Genomic DNA, 14,091 nt, shown 5'->3' with positions numbered 1-14,091 from the left:
GGAGGCAGTGCCGTGCATTGTTTAATGAGCTCCCACAGAGACAGAGCAGGTTCAGAGCATCCTGCTTTGCCTTGTTTTCTCTATCAACTCTGCTTCAAAGGCTTGCTTTTAGTCAACAGTGTTCTCTGAGGATGTTCAGAAGAGAGAGGCTCTGTCGCCTCTCTTCTATGTAGGCTTTGTAGGTAATTAAGCTGATGATGCCCAGTGGGACTTTTAGAGGGAGAGCTAGGGAGCTGACCAAGGACAGAAGGCCATCCTCACAAAATGGCCGAATCATGGTGCTGCCACAGGATTTCCACAGAAACAAGCCATGTGCAGTTATCAAATCACTAATTCACAAAACTCTGTTAAAACACTCGGGAGTGTCAAAGATATAACCATTATCAAAGTCTGCCCTGACAGGGCCTCATTCTGAAAGTAACATCTAAACTATTTTAAACCCCAATCTTGTCGCAGACCCAAAGCCACACTCTCAGATAGAGCTTTCTGTGACTACTGAAATGAATGTTGACTTCAGCCATTCAAACAGGCCATGTGGCTACTTAAAACCAGGAAGTTGAGACTATGGATGGATAGTATATCGGTTGCCTAGCATGTAAGCAAGGCTGGGTTCCCAATAGTTGAAAACCTAAACACTAAAATGTGAAATGGAGCTGTTGTGAAGGACTGAATTTTAAATCGTGCATCTAGAGAAACAGGAGGCAAATATACATGGGGTTGGAAGACGTTTCAGGTAAGTTGTAAGAATCAGGTTCAGCAAGGAAGCAAGGTAAAGACTGGTTTCTTTAGTTTCTTATTTATCAGTTCAAGCAACACTTGTTGAGAGCATCACCAACTGATCAGGATGAAGGGAAGGATTTGATCAAACTGTGGTGTGGCCATCAGGTCCAGTATCAGAATTGCTAATTGCCTGACAGGCTTCTAGGAAACCCAACTCTTTGTGTTTGGAGGCACGAAAGGCACTGCCTTGCAAATGATGTGAGGCCTGTGAGATACTCACCATCATCCATAATTCCAATGGTCACTCCTTTTCCTGTGTATCCCAGCTCCCAGGCTTCGGCCACGTTCAAGTCTAGCCCAGGAGTTCCATCGGCTTGCCCAGTGTTGAACTGACAGAGGAATTCAAAGCAGAGAATCTGATTGGTTTTGGGGTTGTGACAGTCTCATACCTGGTTGCCAATAAAGGCTACACCCTTCATGAAACATGCTTTTGGGTGGCCTACTTTACCCAAAAGGGCTCCCTTCCTATATGTTTCATATGAACAACCTATTTTTCTGTTTTATGTAAAGACCAAATACTGCTCTAATCCCCTCATCTCATAACTAAATTGCTGCCTTCAAATTCTCTTTACAGGGATAGGCATATAGTTCTGTGGTAAAAATGTTTGTCTAGCACATATGAAACCCTATATTTAAATCCTGGCACCACACAGAAAATTCAAATCATCTTATATAATGGTCTTGGAGAAATTATCACAGCAAACCCTCCAAATAGAAAATGAAATGTTTTCTGTCAAACCTCTGTTTAGCTCATGTTTTGAATTTAACATATAATATCTTGGCTTATTACTGAATAACATTGTTTCTGGCGGAATTGTAGTACCATTATACCCAAATTTGCTCTAAAATACGTGTTGAACTAAATTCAAGGTAGGTGGCCATTCCTCAGTGTATATTATAGTATAGAAAAATAAAGTTCTCCTCAGAGTTTTTGTGTGTGCATGTGTGTTCGTGTGAATGCAAGTGTGTGCACACACCATTGTGTGTATGTGCATGGAGGTGGAGGCTAATAGTCAACTTTGGGGATTGTTCCTTAGTGACCATTTTGGGTTTTTAGATGGTTGAGAGCTTGCCAGGCAGGTAGGGAATGACTAGCTAGCGAGGCCAAAGGGTCCTCCGTCTCTCACATCTCAGTCCGGGGATTACAGGCGCATGCTGCCATTTTATAAGCGCGATTACAAGTGCTTTTCATGTGGCTTCTGGGGATTGAACTCTGATATTCATGCTTACATGACAAGCATTTTAGTGACAGAGCTGTCATTCTAACCCCTCCATATTTTTTAAAAGGAAGATTAAGGAATGGTCCACACCAATGCATTCACTAGTTTCTTTCCATGTATATGTGTTCTGTACGAATTTTCTCAAGGCATGTGAAGAAGTAGTGAGGTTGGAGTGTGTGTTGGCAAAGGCCCATGCTGACCAGAGGCTGTTCTGGTATTACTAAGACATTACTGAAATGTCATTAGTGTCTTTACAATTTAACTTTCACAAAGGTTACTTACTCTTTTCCTTTCATGCCCACATTAAAGATTATATTTCGTCTCCATTTCCTTCTTACTTAGAATGGTCATGTGACTCTAATGGTTTTGGCCACTTCAATGTGAGGGCATGTGTTATTTGTCACACCTAGGCAGACGTTTCCAGAGCTATATATAGTTTGTTCCTTTTCCTTGCTGAGGTGCCGTGGAAGCAATTAAAAAAAAAAAGTAGCACCAGAGAAAAACAGGCTTTGATTTTAAGAAGCAACTGTGATTTGGGGTTATTTCTTATTGTAACAAACCTACTCTGTCCTGATTAACATACATAAGCTCATTCAATCACCCAGGCTTTCAGAATTCTATGTCCCAAAGCACAAGGCACAGCCAAATACTGAAGCCTCAGGGGAAACTGGGTTTTATCCCTATGGTGTAGCAGTCCATGTTCTTTAATTTTCTACCTTGCTTGCCATCTTTTAATCCTAATAAAGTAAGCCATCACTCACAGTTAAAAATCAGTCATTTATAAAGTGCTTGGCAACTTGGGTTGGTTTGGAGTCATTGATTTCCTTCTTGAAGAGATTTACTTTTATTATTTTTAATGATGTGTATATGCGTGGGTTTATGAAAGTGAGAGCAGGTGCCTAAGGGGCCAGAGGTGTGGGCTGCATGGGAGCAGGAGTTGCAGACCGTTGTGGGCTGCTTGATAATAGGTACTGGGAACTGAACATGGGTCATCTGGAAGAACAGTATGTGCTCTTAGTCACTGAGCCATCTCTCTTGTCCCTATTAATCTTTTAAACCCACATAGGTCCCAATGGATTGTAGATGGGTCAGAAGCACTCGCCATGAGACAGCCTAGGTTTCAGTGCTCTGAATCCTGATTTGCTGTCATTATTTTAGGCAGTGCTGAAATGCCATCTTTGACAGTCTCTCATCTCTCTTGCTCAGGAAAACACTGGATTCTCACTCTTAAGGCTGTGACCTCAGTAGGTCCCTCTCACCTTTCTATGCCTGTAAACACCTCTGGATTACTTCTCCTAAATATTTGATCTGACCTTCTGAAGTTTGCATGTCTTATTCTCATACAGGTGCACCTGTTTAGAATGCAAGACCATGTGATCAGCTGTTGGTAGATGCTTAGGGGGCAAGATGAATAGGAGGTAACAGATAGACATTGGAAGGATATGGAAGGGCATACAGGCATTCATTAACCTGGATTCTGGTTATTATCCTACCAAATAACAAAGAAATAGAAGTTCATCTTTTTTTAAAAAGATTTGTTTATTTATTTTATGAGTACACTGTAGCTGTCTTCATGCACACCAGAAAAGGGCATTGGACCCCATTACAGATGGTTGTGAGCCACCATGTGGTTGCTGGGAATTGAACTCAGGACCTTTGGAAGAACAGTCAATGCTCTTAACTGCTGAGCCATCTCTCCAGCCCCCTAGAAGTTCATCTTTTTAAGTGTGGGCCATTATAAATAATAGAGAAACTTACCAGGTACCATTGCTTTGTAAAGAGAGGATCATTCATGTTGATGTCAATCTCATTGATGTCCCTGTACCCTCTCTTTTTACGGTCAAATCCTTCTTGTTGCAGCGCCATCTTTATCTGAAACAATACCAACAGATCACGTAAGTGCAAACCTAATACCCGTCTTCTGGAATTCATTGCCACTAATTGAAATTTTATTTGTAAGCAATCTTTATGCTCAAGCACATGTGTTTTCTTTAGCGAATGGAAGAGTATCCTATGTAGGACCTCATCTATTGTCTAAGAGCATTTACTTGTGGTTATTGAGAGCAACCACACATTGGTGATGATCATATTGCTAAGTGGGGTCAGTTCACAAGTCGGTGAGTGCAAAGCTAAAATAGTCAGAGCTAACACGGAAAGAGTGGAGAGAGATTTATTACCTGGCATAGGCAAGGCGAGCATAGGAGTTGTTTTCAAAGCAGCACTCTTTCTCCCTCAGGACTGAAGGAAACTGGGGTTTTATTTACACGTAAATAAATAGGTGTCCTATACATTTTCATACAACGTGGACCCATTCATGAGCACAGTCATTAAGGAGTCCTTCCTGAGCATGCTCAGTTTAAATTCATAATTTATGAAGGAAAAAGTAGACACACACGCTTAGTGGACAGTTCTAAAACACAGGTTTAAAAGATCAAATTCACAGACAGGATGCCTCATAGCACGCTGAGCTTGTGACATAAAGATTTAGCTGAAAATAAGGGGAAGAGACACTTGAAGGTGTATTAATACAAGAATTTGCCTCTGTAGGTGCCTGCCTCTATTAGTGGCTAACACTAACTCAAAACAAATTTCCTTAAAATAGGAATTGGATGGAGAAAATATTCTTGAGGAAGATGAAGTGTCTGGGGTCATTAAATGAAAGAGAGGAAGACAACTGAACATCTGTTAGGAGAAGGAAGCTGATGGAGACTGAGGGGTGGCCCAGGGTGAAGCCCGAATAGCTCTAATAGCTTGTATTGCTGAAAGATTTCAGCCTTTGCATTTGTAGTGCATCCTGCATTGTCACAACTGAGAGTCATAAAATCCCAGCAGACTCAAAGTCACCTACCAAGGAGCAGGCAAGCTCCACTGCCAGGCTTCAGAGGGCAAATGGAGAGGCCCTGGGAGAGAGGCTGAAGAACGGCTCTGTTCTCCTTGTTCCCATAGTTCAGTTTTGGGTAGCCAGGCTCTTGGATAGCAATGAAATTTGGGAGCTGTTAGTTCAAGCAGGCTCCAGGCCATGACCAGACTTTGTTCTAATCAGAGAGTTTCTTTCCACTTAGGCATTCAGTACGTTATAATCTAATTGCTGTGGCCAGTCTGACTACCTATAGACTCAAGGATGAAGGACCAGCACAGAAGGGTGTGTGCTGGGTGGATATTTATTATTATTTCTATTATATATTGTGGCCCAACAGACTTTTTTTACTTCTCCAGTTTCCCTAGAATGTTTGAAGACACTTTCTTCCTGTCCACCAAGTTTCCAAGTGGGTAGGAGTGAAATTCTGAGCACTTCTACTCCAGACAGTAAGGTTTTCCTCAGGATAAAACTCTTTAGTGGCTTCTCTTTTAGCAGTTGATTCTCAGGAAGACAAGGAAAGGCAGGGAGTACTTGGAGCCCATTGACCTCAGAGCCTACTTATTGGACTCTCTCTTGAAAGGCTGCTGGTTAGATCTCCTACAGGCAGACACTGTAGGGCGTCCAAAGCTGACCCTCCAACCTCCCATTGACTGTGAGCCCCTAGCAGCTTCATGTACCCACTCTGTGGACGTGATCCAGAACCACTCTTATACATAGTCAAAACCCATCACTGGTGTGGGTGAGAGTAGGCCAGGAGGGTCACGCCCAGAGTGAGGTGAGAAGGGTGAATGAAAAGACTCCAGACTTTCCTCCACTTCTCCCCCTTCCATAGAGGAGGTTAGTTCTCACTTCGCTATTCTCTACACCTACTTGTAAAGGCTGGACTCATTTGACGGAAAATTAAAATTCTTCCAGGAACTCTATACATGTAGCAAAGAAGACTTTGTGCAGCACTACTCTGGATTCTTGGATGTTTTCCAAAAGGAGGCATACGCTGTGGTATAGCTAGTAGCAAAGTAATTGGAAAAGTGGGGTGGATTTTTTTTTTTATAATGGCAAAATATTGACATAGCTCATGCCCACCAAAAACGATAAATTACAACTCAACTATGTATGTGCCTATACACATATATGATTATATGTATATATGCATTACTGGGCATTTCTGAAGCCCTGTGACCTTCCAGGGAGGTAGGCTTGCCTCAGCACCCCAATACTGGCCTGGAGCAACTATAGGACGTATAGTCTCACTGCTACAGGTATGTAGTCTTCAGGATGCCACAGCTAGGGTCTTTGCCAGTTATATTCCTTAAAGTCAACGGTTTTCAGGACATTACATTCTTATACCACTTTATATATACCCTGTGTGTGTATGTGTGAGCATGTGTGTTGGAATTCATTAATACAAAGAACCTTTAAAAGGTCCCAGCAGATGTGTGGTTCTAAGTCTGGAGAGACAGCCGCTCTGTGCCTCTTTTCTAGACCTTTTACTGTGCAAAGAATTTAAGTCGAGCACCCCTTCAGCTTATGAAGGAAGAAGTCTGAATTCACCAACTTGTTTCCCCAATTTGGTCTCACAGGGAGGCCTTTATTCCCAGGGCTCACCACAGGGACACCTTTATTGCCTTCTATGGACTCAAATCCTGTTGGACTCATTGCCTCGAATAACTTCTGTGAAATAGTAACTTTCCTTCCCAGGATCTCTGGGAAGCAAGTACAACTACCAACTGCCATGGGGGAAGTTTGAAAGTTCTCAGCTACATGCTGCTTCTAGCAGTCGAGGAACAAAGGACCCACAGCAGAGCTGATGTGAAGGGCTGTGCAGGGATGACCTCACCCATCACTCCAAACTCAATTAGGCCGGGAACACACTAATGAAAAGACTGCTAAACCCGTTTCCGTAAAATTAATTGTAATTCCATAAACGAGGTTTTAATGGAAACCGGTGATGCTTTAGGGTGCCGTAGTCCCTGGACATCATCTGTCTTTGCAATCAGGAATCCCAAGCCTGAAGCCCGCCTTCTGTGTCCATACCTTCATATCATAGGCGTGCTTCCGCAGAATGTCCTCCCAAATATGTGTTACACATAACTCCAGAAGTGTGTTGACTTCATGCACATCTATTGCTTTTATTTTCTGGGTTTTTGTTCAATTCTAATTCATAATTATACTTAATTTTTTTTACATAATTAGTAATCATATTGTTGGTAAAACCATGCATTCTTTCTTCCTGGAGTGTCTTACTATAAAACATTTTAATATGCTACCACAGAGCCATGGTATTTGAATTTCTACACCTCCATAGAGTCAGGGACCAACTATTTCCCTTTTATTGGATGTTTAGCTTGTTTTATATTGTAACTGAAATAAACATGACAAGAGAGATTAAATGCAAGCCATTTTTAAAGAGCTCTGGAGAAGATTTCAGTACTATAATTATATGTGTGATACGTCCCCTAATTTCAGAGTAATGTTTTCCTAGTGTCTAAAGGATTTGTCTCGCTATAGCTAAAAGATCACCCAACTTGCCATCCCTTCTCTATGCTTTGAATTTTAATCTATTTCATGCAGAACCTGTCATCACCATTTGGGTGGAGTCCCAGTGACATTTGCATGACTTAACCATGGCTTTCCCCCTCCTAAAACACAATGCACAGTTAACTTAGATTCATAGGGTTAGAATGCCTCCCCAAAGTGTACCATCGATCATTTGTACAAATGTCTAAGCAAAAACATGGGAAAGCAGGAGTGCATAAGTCTTTTTCTTAAAACTAAAGGGAACTGATGGATACCCCACAGTTCTGATTCAATTTTTACACCTTCCTTAGTCATGGGTGCACATATGGGACCCAAATAACTCCACCTACTCCCTACTCCTTCTGGTTCTCAACTGAGAATTTCTCAGTCAACAGATGTTTCTTGTGTGTTTAGGGCACTTCTTGTAGGTACAGTCCAAGGACAGAACAGAAAGTAACCCGGCATGGTTACTTACTACTTTATAGGGAACAAGGTCTGTTCTTTATCTTCTATCTTTCCAACAAAACTATGGAATATTGAAGGGACTCTAACCTGCATGGCTCAGGCAGGCCCTGTCCTTTTTCCCTCCATTCCCTCTGCCTTGCTAAAACCATTAGACCACATTCCTAAAGCTAGGCCCCAAGCTCTATTCCCTTATTTGGCCAATCCCTCACACTGAGGCTTACTACCAAGGTCCAGCTATCAAAGTATTGAAGTCCAGCAATTAAAAGCCCTCTTTGACTCACCTAATTAACACGCCCAATCAAAATTAAACACCTAACGTGGGTTTTCCTTCCTTTACCTTTAGTTTAATTTTTCTTTTTAATTTTAATTTAATCTAATTTTTTACTTATTCACTTTACATCCCCGTCCCGGTCACTTCTTCCCACAATCCTTTCCCCTCCTCCCTCCCCTTCTCTAAGAGGGTGGGTCCACTGGTTATCCCCCCAGCCCTGGCACTTCAAGTCTCTGCAAGGATAGATGCTTCCTTTCCCACTGAGGGCAGACACTGCAGCCCAGTTAGAACATATCCCACGTACCGGCAACAACTTTTGGGATTGCCTCTCCCCCAATCCCCGCCCACCACCACTCTAGTTGTTCAGGACCCACTGGAAGACACAGGAAGACCAACAGTGTCAACTAACCCAGAACCTTTGGGGCTCTCAGAGTCTGAACCACCAACCAGAGAACATGCACAGGCAGGACCTAGGCCTCCTCTTTACCTATGTGCCACCACTGTGTCCTCTCTACCCAGAGGCAGTCCTTTGTCCTCTAGGACAAACCCCTCTTCCCCCTCTCCCTTGCCCCTCTTCTCCCCTCTCCTTTGTTCCCTTCCCACTCTTCCTCTTCGTCTACCTTCTGTCTTTGTTCCTGATACCAGCTCTTTGTCCCTCTGCGGCAAACACATCTCCTCTGTGCTGAGAATGCTTCCTGAGAACTTGGTCTGAGGACTTGGTCTTGGGGGTCCTGAGCCAATACTTTCCCACCCACTGATCACTCAGAGCTTCAGAAGCCATTGCCCCAGCGTGACAGGATGGCCGGGTCACTGAGGATGACCGATTGATTCTAACTTTCTATTAAGCGACACTGCTGTTCTCTAAGTCATTTAGCACAGTCAGCCTTCCAGAATCTGGGTCAGCTTAAGTGGGGAAATAACTGGCTAAGGACTGGACTACTTTCCCTGCTGGGCTGATAATTAAACAGCTGTTAATTATCATGGAATGTGCTGGGTTGGGAGGAGCCAGGAGAAAGGGGAGGGAAGGAGACACCTGCCTCCCACAGGGTGAGAAAGGTTTTGGCTTGAAGAGAATGCAAAGGAAAGAAACTGAAACAGATGGACAGGTCCGGGTTCTTTTAAGTACTGAGGTTTGTCAATCATGCGGTAAACTTAGAACATAAGATGGTGACACTTTGGTTCTGAGCCACCAGCATAGGTCAGGGAGTCAGGAGCAGATGCACATCTCAGCTCAGACCGCAGGGACCACAATATCCTGGGTCATCACTTGCTCTTGTAGGATCCACAGCTCAATAGTAATCACCAGCAGACATTTGGGCTCCAAGTCTGACCATTTGCTTCTGTCAATCATAATCTGAATAAAATTACTTGCATACTTGTGGGTTATGCTTTTTAAAACTCTACCTCTGGTCCGGAGAGATGGCTAAGTGGCTAAGAGCATTAGCTGTCCTTCCAGAGGACTCAAATTCAGTTCCTAGCACCAAAGTGAGCAGTTCACAGCCACCCCTAACTCCAGCTCCAGGGAATCCAGCATCTCCTTCTGACCTCTGAGAGTACCCACAGGTATGTGGGACACACACACACACACACACACACACACACACACACACAGAGAGAGAGAGAGAGAGAGAGAGAGAGAGAGAGAGAGAGAGAGACTTAAAAATAGATAGCAACAATAACAAAAACTCACCATTCTATCTCTTCTGCCAGACATCATCCAGTAGCTATGGGACCCTGTGCTCCTATAGCTCCTTAAAACACCCATGAATAATGAGTTGTACTAACTTGGACTTTGATTTGTTGACTGTGGCATTGACTGTGTCACACTGTCATTTTATGTATCATGAAGAATTATGTTGTTTACAATTGTTATGGGCTGAATTGTGTCCTGGAAGATATAATGAAGTCCTAATCTCCCATGCCTGGGGAAACAAAAATTAAAATGGCTTCACTGTGGCCATATTTTACCTTTCCTTGTGCTTTGTCTGTCTTGCCCACTGTGTCCTGAGCTTTTCCAAACACCAATAAGGTGGTTGCTGTGTGATACAGGTTTGCATAACACTGTGATGATTATCCACAAACACACAGTGTGCATGTAGGCATGCTCACACATTGATGACATCTTTCAACACTTGGCCAATAATTAGGTGGTTTTTAAATTTTCGTAAGGCAGTTATTGCTAAATGCCCTCCGGAATGTTTGCACCAAATGACACTCCCACTAAGAACGTATAAGAATGTGAGAATTTCAGAAATGTGTGAATCTTGATCCAGTAGTCTGAGAGAACAGACAGAGAGGAACTTGGCCTTTTGAGAAATCCTGGGTCCCATGCTTCCTTCCCATCCTGGGCAGAAACTCAGAGTAGCCAAGTTCCTTTGTCTCTCTGATGTTTGGCTTGCCTTCCATAGTGAAACAGAGGTCCCCCAGCTCTGGTTGCATAGTCTTGGAATTTGGTAAGATCTAGAGGCTTGAACCAGACCCCAGAGTGCTGGGACAGGAGAAGGGGTGATTCATGAGGGCAGCTGGGGTTGAGCCCTGTGTATCTCAGCTCTTGCTTGTTCTCTTGTGATCATATTTGACAAAATAAAGGCTGAGAACTAATATCAAACCCGACCGAGGAGGAGGCATCTTTGAATGACCTTGGAGGACCTTTGTCAGACTGGGAGGCAAACATACTCCATTCTTCCAAATAAACAGACTGCTATGTTCACCACCCGGGTGGGGATGGGGGTGATGCAGACCTAGGGCAGGGGTTGAGAACAGTGCAAAAGTCTTCAAAGAATACATAAATCTTATTTGTGAACACACTCTTGTTTTGCGCCATCAGCTTCCTAGCCTTTATTTTGGGTGGAGACTTGTTTCTTACTGGTAAGTTAAAAACTACACCAGAAGGACGACGGCAGCTCTCTCACCCTGCCAGGTAGCAAAGGGGATATTTTACTTTTCAGCTTAAGAAGCTAGAAGACCCTGAACTAAATGAGGCTGGGGACCATTCATCTCTAGACAGGAGACTATAGCTTTGCTTCCTTGGGATATATTGACATCTAACTAGCCACGGCTCCCACATGTTATAGACCAACTTTTGTACACTTCTAAGCCCAAATATTGAACCTGTGACCAGTTCCTCAGAATGAGGTTATATCTGGAGATTTTTGTCCATGAAGGTTGCAGGTAAAATGAATCATTAAGGTGTAGCCTAATCAGACAGCTCTTGTCTAAGAAGGGACTCTGGCCAGCTAAAGCCTGGCAGGCACGGATCTGGCAAGCTTTGCCCCTCTCCCCAGTTCCCTCTGCCCTGCTAAAAACCACTAAATTAAGTTCCTAACACTAGTCCCCCCAAGGTTTATTGCCTTATTTGGCCAATCCCTCTCTTAAGGCTGACTACCAAGGTCTAGCTATCAAAGCATTAAAGTTCAGCAATCTAAAGCCCTCACTGACTCACCTACCTAGCACGCCCAATTAGCATTAAACACCTCATCCTAACACAGGGTTTCCCCTTATTCCTTTATAAAATGTGCCCTGTTTGTCTCCTTTCTATTCAGAGGCAGTCCTTTGTCCTCTGGGACAAATAGCCCTGCCTCCTTTCTCTTGTTCCCTTCCCTCACGCCCTCATCCCCTGTCTCCTGTGTTTGTCTCTTATTCCTTGCCCTCTGTCCCTCTGGGGCAAATGCATCTCCTTTATGCTGAGAACTTGCTTTTGGGTGTGGGTGTGGGTGTGGGTGTCCTAAGCTGATACTTTTTCTTTCAGTGTGTTCATGAAAGAGAAGTTAAGGAGAGACTGCTGAGGGGTTACCTGGAGAAGACTGACTACAAGCCAACAATAAAAGCCCAGAGCAGATACTCCAAACCAGCCCAGCCACATGGTTCCCCCAACAGCCCTGCCAATGCCCTGAGCTGTGACCTTTGTTTCCATCCATTTCTGTTTCTTAAACTCCCTTGACTGTGGATGAGGATGGCCACAGCCACACAAGTGCAATACCTGGCAGTGTAGCTGCAAGGTGCTCTAGTGTATCTGGTCTGGTGTCAAAATCCAAAGAGGTTTAGAGAGTGAAGAGGGTTGGGAAGGGAAGGAGCTGCCTAGAGAGCTCAGATCCAGGAAGGGAGGGAGCAGGTGGCTAAGACTGCTAATTTCTTCCTTGGGCAGGCAGGTGTGACTTTTGGAAAGCCCAATTATGTGCAAATCTCAACTTTTGAAAGAACACGGAGTTAAGCCACAATTATGGCTGAATGCACAGCATTGCTTAGCCTCATTTAGAGAGGTCTGCCCGACTTGCAAGAACGAAGGCAATCGATTGAGGGAACAAACTATGGCTTTGGGCCTCTGACCACAGTTCTAGCTGCTGCATCTCAGTGACAAGATATTAACAAACTGCTATCCATCATCCGAAGCGCTGTGCACAAGGTATGCCATGACATAAATCAATGCAATTAGGGAGGAAACGAAAGAGGTTTCCAGTGGAGCAAAGTGCAGAGAGAACCAATGAAAATGCCATTAAAGGATAACATTCCAGCTCTGCTGTTTGCGGGAACATGTGGAACTTGAACGCCCTCTTGTTCCCATTCCCAAGGTTATGAGTGTCTGTTAGGAGCCTGGTCTGTGGAAGTGAAGACTATTAGAAAATGGCAGATACTCTGCTAAATGTTAATCAAGGGCTGGCTAGACTGGGGTGTCTGGGGGAGCAGGACATGGAAACTAGGAGCCCCTAAATGTTGTCCTTGGCCAAAACTTTCTTGAGAGCTGAGTGTAGAAAAGAGGCTAAGAAAGGTAAAGCCATTATAATGTAATAGTACACACACACACACACACACACACACTCACGACCACTACAAAGACCTGCTTGAGCTGCATAGACCACTCTGGTTCCCATCACAGTGGGCAGAAGGACCCTGGTGTAACAAGAGAAGGGTCCTAGAAAGATAATTGGGAGGAAAAGTCTGAGGATAAGGATGAAGAAAAAGGATGAAGACTCTCTCACCCTTTGTCCTGTTTGTGACCAGTACCAGCCTCACACCTGACAGTCTGCCCAGTATGCCTCGTCTTCAGAAAGGCACCAGTATTAAGGGCAGGGTAAGTTGAAGTGAGTCCCACAGGGTACTTGAGAAGTTGCCCAATGCAGTCCATGGAGAGTAGATGGCTCTAGCTTAATAGAGGAGCACAGCTTCTAACACTGCATCTCAGAGCCCCGTGATGCTGTATCCTCCAGTTCTGTTGGTGAACCAGGAGATGGGAGATGCTAAGTGGGATGTGTTGCTAAGCCCCAAGAAGAGAAGGAAAATGAAAGTCACGATTCTCCCAAGCGCTAAAGACCCAGTGACTGAGCACTAGATATAGAATCAGAAAAACCCAGGCTCAAGCCCTGGCATAGTGGCTCCATATTCGTACATATTTTGAGGCAGGTTCCTCAAAGTCTTTGAGTCATGTTTTATCAAGAGCAGAGATTTGAACTTCTGTAAATAAATAGGGCCTGCTGTATTAGCTCTAGAGCCCTTATATAGGAATTTGCTGACTCTCATGCACAGTACAGAGACGATATAATTCTTGACCTCCTGAACTTCCTGGTGAGATGCAAGTAGAAGAAGCAGTCCTTGTTGGAAACTGGGGAACAGTCTATAAATGTTCCTGAGATAATTATGGCAAGCAACATATTCAGAGAATCTATATCATCAAGAAGGAATGAGAGGCAGAGTGTAAGCTAATGGAACACTTGGTGCACCTTGGTGGGTATGAAAGCAGCCTCCTGTGACCTGAATCACCTGCCCCAGGCACACGCACCTGGGTTGGCTGCAGCCTCGAAGGGTTAAGCCTTAATTTTCAAACATTCATTATCCAGATTGATTGCAACTCTATTTAAATGATTTAGAAAATAGGTCCCCTGGGAAGGAGGCTACATCCAGGTGTTCTCACTTAGCCACACGTGTGCAGAAGTTATTAATTAGAGAGCTTTCTCAATGGTATGTTGGAGATCGGTAGAGGGGAT

The 14,091-nt window shown here is 43.9% G+C and overlaps 1 protein-coding gene across 1 annotated transcript in view; it reads right to left on the bottom strand.

The window, feature by feature from the left end:
- Positions 1 to 14,091, bottom strand: part of Pcsk2 (proprotein convertase subtilisin/kexin type 2) — a 270,152-nt gene that overhangs the window by 124,849 nt on the left and 131,212 nt on the right. Inside the window, exons 3-4 of the mRNA NM_008792.4 lie at positions 3,759 to 3,872; positions 1,001 to 1,109 (exon numbers count right to left, since the gene is read on the bottom strand). Of these exons, the coding sequence (NP_032818.1) occupies positions 1,001 to 1,109; positions 3,759 to 3,872 (223 nt within the window). The remainder of the gene's footprint in view (positions 1 to 1,000; positions 1,110 to 3,758; positions 3,873 to 14,091) is intronic.

This window comes from Mus musculus, chromosome 2 (genome assembly GCF_000001635.26).
Source record: "Mus musculus strain C57BL/6J chromosome 2, GRCm38.p6 C57BL/6J".
NCBI lineage: Eukaryota > Metazoa > Chordata > Mammalia > Rodentia > Muridae > Mus > Mus musculus.
The sequence above is the reverse complement of the archived record's forward strand: the minus strand, read 5'-3'. Positions and strand labels throughout refer to the sequence as shown.